The sequence below is a fragment of the Periophthalmus magnuspinnatus genome, chromosome 7 (genome assembly GCF_009829125.3).
Source record: "Periophthalmus magnuspinnatus isolate fPerMag1 chromosome 7, fPerMag1.2.pri, whole genome shotgun sequence".
Classification (NCBI taxonomy): domain Eukaryota; kingdom Metazoa; phylum Chordata; class Actinopteri; order Gobiiformes; family Gobiidae; genus Periophthalmus; species Periophthalmus magnuspinnatus.
In genome coordinates this window covers 5830164-5843435 of record NC_047132.1, presented here as the reverse complement: position 1 = coordinate 5843435, position 13272 = coordinate 5830164, and the positions used below count along the sequence as shown (strand labels likewise).

The window sequence follows — 13272 nt, the reverse complement described above, 5'->3', positions numbered from 1 at the left end:
GGTCAGTCGATGCGGCCCTTCCTGCTGTTTGTCACTGAGCCTCCATGTCACCTGTGCACTGTCCCTCTATGAAAACACTGTTGGAAGTGAAAGGAAATAACAACACAAGACCAAAGTTAATTCAAAGACATCCACACCAGAAGCTGTGAGTCAGGCCAGCAGCACTGTTATCATGTCTATTTCAGTGAGTTTGTGCATGACGCCTGTGTCTAAAAGCATGGTTGCTCACACAGCGGGAGAGCTGGGGACAGGCCAGCTAAAGTTTGAGTCCCTCCTCGCCTCTCTGGCTGCTGACAGCTGATGTTTATGTGCACGTCCCATCTGGGCCCAGGACTAAAACATCTGCTGGAGCTGCCAGTCTGAGCGCAGTCTTCCACATAGTGACAAAAAGAGAGGGTCACTGCTGTCCACCTCCAAAACTCTCCATGAGGAACAAAAAGGCAAGCTTAAATATGAGACAATATTCTTCAAAGGCATAGAAGTTAGTGATGTGACGAGTCGGCTCTTTTGAACAGTTTCTTAACGTGAAGCTGGAACCGAATCTCAGTATGAAAACAGCTGAATCTTTTTCTTTCTCATTTGTATGCCTTATAAAACTGATTAATGCTGAACCAACATAAGAAGCAGCGCAGGCGACATGAGTGAAAGCTTTATGCACAAAAACAGATTTGGCATAATAACAGTTAAGCTTTTAAATTATTATTATTATTGTAGTGCAACATTTTATTTAGATTGTGCATAATTCCAAAGGGTGAACACACTCCCAGACTCAGTTTGAACCAGTTTAAATAGATTGATTCTCTCTGTGATTCTAGTGATTATGTGTGTTTCTAGTTAAATGAGTTCTCACATTGGATTCTGTCATATAAAAAAAATATAAAACGAGCTAGCCTTTTGAACGGCTCATTGACATGAACTGAATCAAAAGATTCGGATCTTGTGAAAGAGCTGAAAGTCCCATCACTATTAGTAGTAATAAAATGAAGAAAAAAACTGCTGTGCTTTTCATATATCAAAAGTTCAAAGCGCCTTTATTTCATTTGGCTATCCAGCTTCAAAAGATGATCGTGCTGGACTTTTTTCTACCTTTTTTTTACGCCTCTCAGTGCTTGATTGGGATGGGGGTGTCAATATGTATGTTTGCCATGTAGCAGTCACTAAAATGAAAGTTCAGGTTCATCAATATTTTTCATTAAAATGCACATTTGATACAGCTATACTGGCTCCCACTATCTTCTGGAATCTCAATAAACATCAATTTCTTTAAGTCTATTGACAAAGCAACGCCCTGCCGGCAGAGAAAACTCACTCCTACTCTCTCCTGTGTTGACCGGGGCACTCTAATTATCCTCATTGCTGTTTCATGAGTTTGTAATCACAACCATGAGCGATCGGCTACCTCAGAAATGAAGCACATTTCTAGCCTAGAGCTTCTTTTCTTAATTTTGCTGGCTTTGATTACGATCTTAGAAAATTATCACACAACCTTATTACCACACTATCTCGCCACAAAGAGAAACATGCTCGGCCAATTAAAAAGCTATTTCCTGGCCGCCCGTGAATAACCTCTCCAGACAAAAAAAGCTCAAAGGTCCTATATTACACAAAATTGACTGTTGTGAGCTTTAAGCCATGTTATAATTTGGTTACCTCCTCAAAAACAAACCCGGAGTTGTGTTTTGTTTCATTCACACGTGTTTGAGTAACCCTGGATTTTTAGTCTGTTACATCTCCAAAGCTCAAAATGCTCTGTTCTACCTTTGATATGAAACAAAACACAACTCCAGGTACGTGACAAGGAATCAACATTATAACATAGATCAAAAATAGTGTAATATGGGCCCTTTAAGACAATATTGAGCTAAAATCTGAGCGTATTGCCTGATACTTCAAATACAGATGAGACATACTTTGAAAATGAGTCACTCTCTTTCTCAGACAGTTATAACACAACATAAATCATCTATCACATCTGTCATGTATTTCTATCATGTTTTGCATTATTTCTCTTATACTTTGTAGAATAGATCTCCATTTTGCTGTTTGTGTTGAATTTCTTCGCACGTTTTAAATTAGTGTTCAAAAATGTGATGTTGCTCTGTGCCAAATATTTTTACCTGTATGATTTGGACTGAGTATTTGGCTATTTTTTGGGCGAGGTTATAAAAACATTTTCGGTTCCCTTTCACCTCTTTTCCTCTCTCCTTGCTCTCTGTCCTGAAGGCTTTCTCCTGGAGTGAGATGTTTTGCCGTGACTCTGCGGCCTTCATCCATAATGAATACTGTGTTTTAGGGGGTGATCTTAGCTGGATGATATAAATATCTCCTTTTAGTTCCCAGCAGGACAGAAGAAGGCAGGCTGCACAGTTGTGGGAGGGCAGTGCTTCTTTATTATTTGATTCAAGGTTTAAACTAGAAGAAAGAAGACGAAGACTCACAGACAGAGGTCTACAGACTGGCAACCTGGTCAATAATGTATATGTGGAGGCAGTCTCTTGACACCTCAGTGAGATTCTGTGCGTCCATTAATATGCATGTTTAAGACATTTCAACACGGGGAGACTTAACCAGACTGAAATCAAGTGAAGTGTGATGAGTAGTCAATTGAATAATGAAAATTATCCTCTGGGACCACTGACACTGGTGCTGAAGAGTAGGAGGAGATAGGCTGATGGTTCTGCTGCTGCGGTGGAAAGAGGCAGGGAAGTTTGGGCACGTAGTTTAAAGTTGTTGCCATTGTCATTCGGGTTATTATTATTTTGCATGGGGCTTGCGATCTTGAAGTAAATACATTCTATACAGACTACAAAGCTGAGAAAGCAAGATTTAGTAGCATTTAAAGGCAAAAGTGGGTGGGGGGGAATAAGATAAATGATCTGAATGGCTTGGTTGAGAGGCTAAGGCTACTTTGATAACCAGGAAATACAGTCTTCCTGGTTAGATTTGTCCTCTGTTACTGCTGACATTGGAGTAGGTGGTCTCAAAAACATTACTGACAGCTGTGGTGGTGCTGGTCATCCAACTTTCCTGACGTGAAAGTGCTTCTACTTCTGCCCTCTGCTGGGGTCATGTCTCAGCAGGAGCGGCTAGGTTAGCATACAAAAGCAGCATGAGCCAGAGCTTGACATGTGTGAACGGTGGTCAATTGAGTCAGAATGGCGCCAAGCTAGAGCCATCTCCCACTGCGCTTTGATGCATCGCTCTATTAGTTCGACACTGTGGAAGACACCTGCCCACTGTTCAGTAAAACACACAAACACAAGGCCAAACCTGCACATTAAAATGTGCTCTAAATTCAGAGCTTAGATATGTCCATAACTCAAGAGCACTATGCCTGTGACTGTAGGAATCCCACTCTTAATTTTCTATTATGTGGCATAATCCTTTGGTAAAACACTCCACAGAGGATCTACAAGAACACAGCAGTGGATATGGAGTGGAGCCAGGCAGCAGTGAATCAGTTATGCACACGGCACGCACAAATAATTCATTACTGGGCTCTGAAAGCAGTTAAAGCATGGGTAAAATACAAAGTTCCAGAGCTCTCTTTATCCAACCATCCAGGTGTAGGCTGTGGTCAGATTCTTCAATGACTCGATCATTTGTGATGATTCCTTTGTCTAATCTGGTTCTCGAGAGATTGACCTGTCTGAGTTCTACACATCAATCTGGAATAACTCTCTCTGAAAGCGATTGGAACCAAAGATCGGAAAGTTCAAACAATACATCTCATTGATTGATCGAAGTGTCACAATACCAGAAGAAGAAAAATCAAACTTAAGTTAAATCCAGTTGAGAGAAAAGCATGCACGCCTTATCTGTCCACAAATACACAAAGAGCTTCCCTCTGCATGTTTTTCAAAAACAAACATTCCCTATTTCCGATAAAATAGGCTGAGTTACGTCTGTCAGTGTCGCCATGTTTGTTTTGGTTTGTCTGCGACTGACTTCTGTTCAACCCATAATGCTGTGCTGTGATCCTGGAGCTGAACAAGAAGAATCGTCAAGAGCTTGTGAGCTCACAAAACTCTGAGAACTGATCTCAGATAAGGGCATTAAGAGGCAGATAATGATATTGGAATTTTTATGTGGTATAGTGATATTATGACATGACCATATAAATCTCATCTGTTTTATTGTCTTTATATTCATACATTTATTTACATACAGAATTCACTGACCAAAGAGCCTGTTTTTATCTGTTCTCCATTTCCATATGTACAGAATGGAAGTTTAACATATATGTAGATTTTAGTGTTTTCTAATGAAAGTAAAATGTAATCAATAAGAGTACACACACAAAATCTAAAATAAAAAACAACAGCCATTTTGTGTGCCACCATCTTAGATAACCAGGATTATGAAATATGCTGCAATCTACAACCTGCTGTATGTTTATTTCTGACCCAGCATTGAGACTAGACCTGTCAAGTATTAACTGCAGAGAAAAAATGAAAACAATGGGAGCAATGAATGGGGGATGTTTTACATAACCAGAGGGAACAGCTGACACAAAAGAAGCCTGGTGGGAGACGTATTCATAAAAGACTATGTGACAGATGCACTTCTATAGACATAATAGCAAATATATAGCAAATATTTTTCAATTTTAACTTTTTTTCTCTCTCTGGTTAAAGTAATTCATCTCATATATGTATATTTTTTCTGTTTGCAGGAGCCAGCTGGGGAGGCCACTTGAAGGACCAAGAGGCCAAGAGTGATTTTGAAGACGCAGAGAATAGAGGCCAACTCCAGTGCTTTGTTCTTGCCAATGCCATTTGAAAACGTCTCTCTGTGGATTCCCTGTTCTATTTAGTTAGCGCATGTAGCCACAACTCTCAGGTGCGCAACGAGAGAGAAACACAAAGCCGACAGAAGAAAGGCGGAGGATCAAGCGTGGGAGCCAGACTGCATAATTAGTATTACTGAGTTTGTGTCAAAGTGAGAGACCATGAGAGGAGACTTCTGAGACAAAAAAACAGCAAGGCTACCCTCCAGGACATTTGTATGCGCAAGTTGCCGTGTGTAGTTACATTTTCAAAGAAGTTTGGCTTTCTTTGGACCCCTGTTTAGCTACTCAGCATGACTTTGCGAGTGGGCTTTGAGGGAGCTTGGACAAACCACAGAAATACCTACTTTAAGGTCTTACTACTGGCTTGTTGTTTTTCATTTACTTCTGGAGCCAAACCAAAAATGCCAGGCCACACTCACCTTAACTCAATCCGTATAGATGGGGACATATCTCTGGGTGGGCTGTTTCCGGTACATGCCAGAGGGAATGATGGGAAAGCATGTGGAGAGCTCAAGAAGGAAAAGGGAATCCACAGATTAGAGGCTATGCTGTTCGCGTTGGACCGTATCAATAATGACAACGAGCTGCTTCCTAATATCACTTTGGGAGCGCGGATCCTGGACACATGCTCTCGGGACACCCATGCGCTGGAGCAGTCCCTGACGTTTGTGCAGGCTCTGATTGAGAAAGACTCCACAGATGTCAAGTGTCTCAGCGGTGGACCGCCAATCATCACCAAGCCGGAGAGAGTGGTGGGGGTGATTGGCGCGTCAGCCAGCTCCGTGTCAATCATGGTGGCCAACATCCTGCGACTCTTCAAGGTCAGAGAGATTTACTGTTTGACTTTTTTCTTTTATAACTTTAAATCACTGCTTGAGCAAAATTATGTTGAGGGAAAACACAAAAGTTACCAGGAACAGCGTCACTGTCACTGGCTGTGGTTACATGCACACTCTAAATCAGATTTTTCAAAGATTATTAAAATGTAAACAGCTAAATCATCATCTTTGATTACTCACATCAGAATTTCTGATTTGCATGACATTTAAATAATCTTAAATGTCAAGAAATTAGATTATAATCAAATTTTGGTGCGCATGTGAGAATAGCCATCGATCACTGAAGCTGCTACCGTCTTAACTAATGACTGTAATACTTCTGCGTACTGATTATAATCCCTTAGGTAACTCAGAAGTACAATCCTCCAACATTTCTAGACAATTTCAAAACAAAAATTGTACTTTTAGATGCACATATGACGCTGTAAGGTCAAACTTGCTTGTGGTTTTCCAAGACAGTTTAGAAGACTTGTTAGGGCAAGGCACATCCAAGCACACTTTCAGAGAATGTATGTTATTTTTGTAAGAAAACACATTCAAAACATTATGAATAGCTGAAAAAAAAGACATAAAAAGCAACCACTGAGAGCATATTAATTTACCTATTTAGTTTCCGCTTTCAGAGCACAGGCATTTTACATTTTAGTTCTAAATTGTTTCAGGGGAAAAAACGTTTGTCACAGCTTTTTGTTAGCTTAGAGGTACTAAAACCCAGTGTTGTGCATCTTGTCAAGCACTAATAAGGTTTATATATGCAAGACTGGGCTGCAGAGAATGCTCCCAAAAACATTGCTCAGTGTATTCAAAATTTCAGTCTTGTCTCATTGTAAAGTTTACAAAGTTTTTTTTCTAAAGTAATTAAGAGGAACATGGTCGATACTTTTGACACATCCACAGCACGAGTTTTGCCCAAAGTGATATCTAATCTGAACTTGTCAATAAAAACCAGGACTAAACCAGGGACTTGCATTAGCCTCAATCAGAACTCAATGAGGATTCAAACCAAGGACTAAACCAAGAACTTAAATGAGGTTAAACCAGGACTTAACAATGACTCACCCAAGGGCTAACCCGGGACAAGATTTACGCAAAACCAGACTAAAATTGACCATACTCCAACTAGGTGGTTGTCACTTTAAATAAAAAAAACAGTATCAAATTGAAAGAAAATCAAGATGTCTAATGTATGACATCCACACCCCACTTTGAGAAGCACTGATCTGCACCATAACAGGCCTGAATGAGTGGACAAAGCCTATATATAACCTATTTCTGATCTGGGCCAGACTGCTCTACATATGTCTACAATGTGACTGGTAGAATGGCCCACATCACACGGTTGATTAATGCCATTATTTCATACAGCGAACCAGAAAATGCTCTTGTCCATCTGAGTTACTCTGAAAACTTTGGAGTCTTTTTATAGCAGAGAGCAGCTGTCACACAAGCCTCATTTTCACACATTGATTTTATTCTTAGCACTATGCCAGGTGACATATTGTATCTCGCAGCAGACCTCTGTAATTATGAAGGAGCAGACCAAAGGAGGCCTCTGCGGTTAGCTCAGCCCGTACTGACGGGGAGATGTTGCTCTGTAAAGCAAATAGCAATGTCCAGTTCATGGGTCAAGGAACAAGACATCTGTTCACTTTGGGTCAATGCCAGCTCTGGTCCACTTGCAGTCTGCACTGTGGGATTGAAAATATAGGACAAATTAAAGTAGAGTTTGAACAGATAGTTATCAATGGGTTTCAGATGACATACACACCCCCTATTTCTTTAGTTTTAAAATGAAATATACCAGATAATTGAATATGCATACTTTGAGTTATGATTGGATGAATATAAAGCAGTGCAACAGGCATCTTTCTTTGGGATATTTATGATAATAGATCGTGGGATTGTGTCATCACTCACCACAGAATTTTGAGTTAGCTTAAGGTTAAACAATGATACATACTAAATGCACCATTTATTCAAGTTTTCTGACACTACAGTGACCTAGCAGCTCATTCGGTTGTTCAACAGCTCATGTGTCACTTTTTTACATTACTCCAGCTAATGCTCTCTGCGGAGGTTTTGCACTACTTCTTCAAACGTCGTGGATTTCCATGGTAACAGTCTCCTTTTCTTAAAACAAAAAGTAAATTGCATTCCTAAATATACTGTTGACTTTTCTTTACCTTGGATAAACGTCAGATTGAGAAATCTCAATGGCTTTCTCGCTGCAGACAGAGCCAGGCTCCATGGGGAGGCTGTGCTCACAGGCAGCAGAGGAGGGTCTGTCCACTTAGTCTTGAGAGATGTCTTTACACAGCTATTGGCAGGCCAGTGTTTGGATACAGGCTGCCAGTGCACAGCTCTTGTGTGTTTCTTCTCCTTGCCAGGTCCTGCTGTGGGAACAAATTATTTAAATCTTTTGGTTTTGTTCTGATTTGAGGGAGTGACTCACAGCATCCAAGACTTTGTACCCCTGGGTAAAGGATGAACTGAGTAAACGCCAACTATGATCCTTATAGCTCAATCCAAGAAATTAATGCAATCTGCTGTTTCTAGATGGACACTGGCCTAAAATCTTATAAAGCTAATAAAAATCACAAGAGAGATCTAGACTTCTGAAGTAGTAGTGAAGTAGTTTGGCTCCATAGTCTTAAGGACATTATGTTACACTTGTCATGCATGTCATGATTGGCCTCTAACATTGCAAAGTACAGTCCTACAATATCCAGTCTGTCCTTGTGATAATTCACTGGCAGTGATGATGAGGCACAGAGAGCAGCCACTGTCTGAGCACGTTTTGCATATGACAATGCTGGTGCAGAATAACCATGAGCTCCTCTTTTGCTTTCTATTGAGATTTGAAGGAAGGGAAAGTGCACAAGAGCAGTTCTATGTGTATTATGCAAATGCATCCATTTCTGAAAGTGGTGAATTGCCATTGGAAAAACAGGCTGATTCAAAAGAGGCACTTTGTCCAAGGAGAGAAGTGTCCTCAAAAGTCTACAGAACTTGGTCTGAACTAATGGTTCAGGACAGAAGTAAATATGAAGCAAATATGATCTGAAACATAAAAAACTATGCTTCATTAAATAATTTCACTCTCTGCTCTGTACAATCTTCCCCTGGGAGATGGTTTTAGAAAGCACGATGTTGCATTTCATGGTTTTGCAGATGACATTCAAATATATCTGCCAGTGACCAACAAAGACCACAATCAAAGCTCTGCAGGACTCAGGGATGTACAGACTTGGGTGAGCACAAACTTCCTGAACTTAAATCAATCTTTGAGATTGTGGAATTTGGCCAAACTAACCCACAGCTTGGGCCTGACAGCATGATTTGTCCTCTGTCCTCTTATTGTCGCCCTGCAGTGAGGAATCCTGGGGTGATTGACTCTAGTGACTCTATGTTCGAACTGGACAAGCACATTAGCTCTGTCATAGTCTGGCTTCTTTCAGTCAGTTGAGTTTCCGTGCTAAAGTAAAACCCTACCTTCCACAAGCGGATTTTGAAAAAGCAGTCCACACATTTGTAACGTTGCATCTGGATTATTGTAATTCTCTGAATGTGGCTCCCTGCAGCGCTTACAGAATGTCCACAGAGCCTTTTCTGTGGCAGCGCCCAGACAATGGAACAGCCTCCCTCTGCTTTCCAGATCCTCTCAGTCTTTAGTGCAGTTTAAGATTTGACTGAAACCCCACATCTTCTCCCTGGCATTTAATAGTAGCAAGAAAAGATATATTGTTGTTTTATTGTACTTTTCTTTTATATCTTATTTGTGTATTTGTTTTTTTGGTGACTTTTATGTGAAATACTTTAGTCAGCTGAAGTTATTTTAAATGTGCTACAAACTTGAATTGAATTTCTTCACAGCTGTTTTCAAGTCAAGCAGAAAACAAAACACTGTCAACATCAGAGAGTTCTGAAAAGCTTAATCAACTTAGTGTCTGTTTAGTGTTTGACAGGCGGAACATTTTAGTGAATCATAAACATTATGGTAATGTGATTGTGTGATGCGTGGAGTAAGCCCCAGGTGAAAAAAAAAACAAAAACAAACTCAAATGTATCACTAAGAATGAATGCAGACTTGTTCTTATACAGTATTCACATTCTCCCTGTGCTTGACCAGAGAAATGTCATGGAACTGACTTCCAAGATAATACATTTTTACTAAAAGTATTTGTTAAATAGCAAATGCCACCATCTGCTCAAGAGGTAACTCTTGGATATAAACAGAGTGAGGATAAGCTTGTCCTGCGGCTCTGCAACATTCTTTTGTCCATCATTAAAGTCACAAAGTCATAAACAACCCCAACCTAAACAGTACTCTAACTACTTAAAATAAAATAAAATAAAACATCTGCCTAAGCTCATCTGCAGGCTGGATTCAGAGGCTCATTCAGAGCCAAAAACATTTGCTGTGTTATTTTGCTATTCTAAATACAACTACACAAAAACACAAAATGTCAGCATATTTTTTCAACAATAAGTAAAGAAAACTTATGGATTCAAGTTGAAATGTAATGCAGTGAATGTGGTGAATGCTAAAACACTCATTATACAGCAACTTCTCTTACAAATTATAATTATTGGACTTACTTGACCTATTTACCAGATGTGCTTTATTATTTTGGCACCCGTCATTAATATGCACATCTTTCATGGAGCCTTTTAGTTTGCTGTTTTTTCCAGGGTTGAATGTGCTTTATACATTTATCATATTTAGATAAGGGTGGCACATACACAAAGAGTCACTGTAAGAGTAACCTCGACACTGTTAATGTACTTTGGCATGCTCATATGACAAGACCAGTGTTTCTCTAATTGGCTTCCTAGTTGAATTTGTATGGCCCATGTTACTTTTTGGACTCCTTAGCATGGCTGAAGGCAAAGTGTTAGCTCAGCACTCGAGAGTCGGCAGGATCCCATACCGAGGGCGTGTCATGAATATTTTACTGTATAGTTACGTAATTTACACCCTGGGACAAGGGCTGAAAGCTCATCTAGCCTCTTTCCTTGCATCCATTCTTCGGCCTGTTTTCATCAACTGGCTTTTCACTAGTGCGAAACACAAAAAAAAAAACTGGCACTTGAGGTAATTAGCACTAGGATACTCACGATACTCAAGTCAGACTGGTGGTTAATTAAAGCCTAGTGCTTTTGATTGCATCTCCTGTGTGGCACAAATCAGTCGTAAGGGCCCGTGCTTTTTTTTTTTTTTGAATGAAGGTTATTAAAAAAGCAAATATGTGCCTTTTCTCTCCACCAGCGGGGTTGTGGACTGGACCTCGTGTAACGTTACTTTTATGCGAAAGACCAAAAAGTAAAAGTGTTAAATTCGGATGTGTTGTCATTGTCATTAATATCCTCATTAAAGGTTCTATATTATGCAAAATTGACTCTGTGAGCTTTAAGACATGTTATAAAAACCTGGTGTTGTTTGAGTAATCCTGTATTGTTTTTGTCTAAATCTTCAAAGCTCAAAATGCTCTGTTCCACCTTGTGATATCATGTAGTGGTAGTTTTCAAGTTAACAGCTACTTTTTACCTTTAGTTCAGTAGAGATTACAGGTTTGAAATCATCCAAATGATTCTAGTGAAGGTGTATGGAGTTTAAAAACACAATAAAGCACTTCCTGTAGTATGAGTGTTTTCATTTTGAGGGAAGAACTCGTGTTTTTGATGTGGCAACAACTATATAACAGAAATCCAAAAATAGCGTAATATGTGTCTTTTAAATGTCTGTAGTATTGAATAAATGAATCAGTTGGGTTCACGCTATAGAATTGGGTTCAATAACTGGAGAGCGACTGCTGTGTTTTTATACTATAGTGAGAAAAATGAATCACTTTAGTCCATTTGTAGTGACAATGAATACACATTTGAATGAGTTAAGTGATGACAGAGATATTCATCATAAACCCGGTCAAAACATCTACAAATAAATCATTTCTACGATAGAATTCTGACCTGTCCCCAGTGTTAATTATTAACCTTAGGTGTTTTAAAATGTTCTGGTGTCAAATGAAGATACAGGTATGCCAATAAAGAATGCGAATGCTATATTTCACGCAGCAGGAGACAAGTAGTACAAGACCTTGATTTTCACCCGTTTCAATAAACTGTATCCCATAGTGAGGTAGCGTGATCAGATTTCTGAACTAAATGAAGTTGCTAAACAGCCAGACACAGGGGTTCAGAAATGAGAAGAACTAAATATAAACCTGTTGTTATTCTACATGATTTGGTCCCATTTTTAGTAAACAGAGTGTGGTAACTTTTCAATTTAATTAATATCCTGACAAAAACAAAAAGGTTTAAATCCAAATCGCTACAGTTTCGGATGCTGCATTCAGACATTGCAGACGCTTGCACTGTTTCAGGTAGATGCCAACTTGCTGAGACAACCATAAGCTTTCTGACAAAGTATGAGAGAAAGGGGTGGGTGTACCGTGGGCCGCAGCTTGGGTAACTTCCACAAGAGCAGCCTTCTAAATTGGGTACAAACCAGCGCAGTCAGTCTCCAGGACAGAGGAGGAGAGAAAGAAAAAGGGAGAAAGTGTGTGTCTGTGTCTGTGTGTGTGTGTGTGCAGGAATAGGAGGGTTAAGATGGTTGTTGTGTTGTGTGTGTGTGTGTTGAAGCCCAGACCTCCCTCATTAGAGGCACAGGCCCCCAGGCGCCGCCACCCCATCTCCCCCCTCAGCATTTCAGAGTGTGGAGAGTGGAGACAGGCTCTTATTGGATTACCCCAGCATCCTACAGTAAGCGTACACATACATAGAGCTTTAACTCAGCCTACTTAAGCCTTGCATCTGCTTTTTGCTCATACCGGAAACAGCCGCCTCCTCAGCCATAAAGGTAATTAGACTTGAGTGTAGGAAGAATGCAGATGAGGGGTCAGGACATAAAAATGAGTATATTTGTACAGGATTTGTCATACTTTTTGAGGACAGGATTATAATGAGGACAGATAATGGCTATTCCCTGAGGTGATAAAATCAACGGATGACAACGCAGCTTTATGTAAGTCCAATAGTCCCTGATTGGCCTGGAAGGGAGTATTTTTAGAGTCACGCACCATTGTTTTCTCATATGTAATTATCAAGATCAATATGTTAATGTAAACTATTTCACAGCTATTTGTGTTTCCTTCATCATATGGAGTGTAGCCCTGTCACAATTAATACTATACCAAACATTTTGTGGTCCAATATTTCTTGTGTGCATATTTTTGTTGCAATAATGGGGAAATTTCTGCAGTTTTTTTATTTTTTATTTTTTTATATAATACAGTAATATTTGAGCTGTAGAGGGATGAGAAAGTAACATCCAAAACTAGTTATTGGTTCACTCTGCTATTTAATTGGTGTAGTTTATGCTTTTTAATGACTCTCTTATGGTTTACTAGAAAAGTCAGTGGGAGTCGGGGCAAAGTAGTTTCCATATTATCGTTTATTGTGATATATCTCTGTAGCAATCTATCGTGCTTCACAATTTATTAGCATTACAAGCCTGATACAGTGTCTTACTTGATTTTGGTACATGTTTTGTGTGTTTTTGTGGTTAGATAACATATATGGTGACTATTCAAACACAGCACAAAGCATGCCTGTTGATCAATACATTAAAATGAAATCTGG

General features: G+C 39.6%; 1 protein-coding gene across 1 annotated transcript in view; it reads left to right on the top strand.

Annotated features, from left to right (window-relative positions):
- The first annotated feature begins 5178 nt into the window (after nucleotides 1-5178).
- Nucleotides 5179-13272, top strand: part of grm4 (glutamate receptor, metabotropic 4) — a 101597-nt gene continuing 93503 nt past the window's right edge. Inside the window, exon 1 of the mRNA XM_033970233.2 lies at nucleotides 5179-5613. Coding sequence (XP_033826124.2) covers nucleotides 5194-5613 — 420 coding nt within the window. The 5' untranslated portion in view covers nucleotides 5179-5193. The remainder of the gene's footprint in view (nucleotides 5614-13272) is intronic.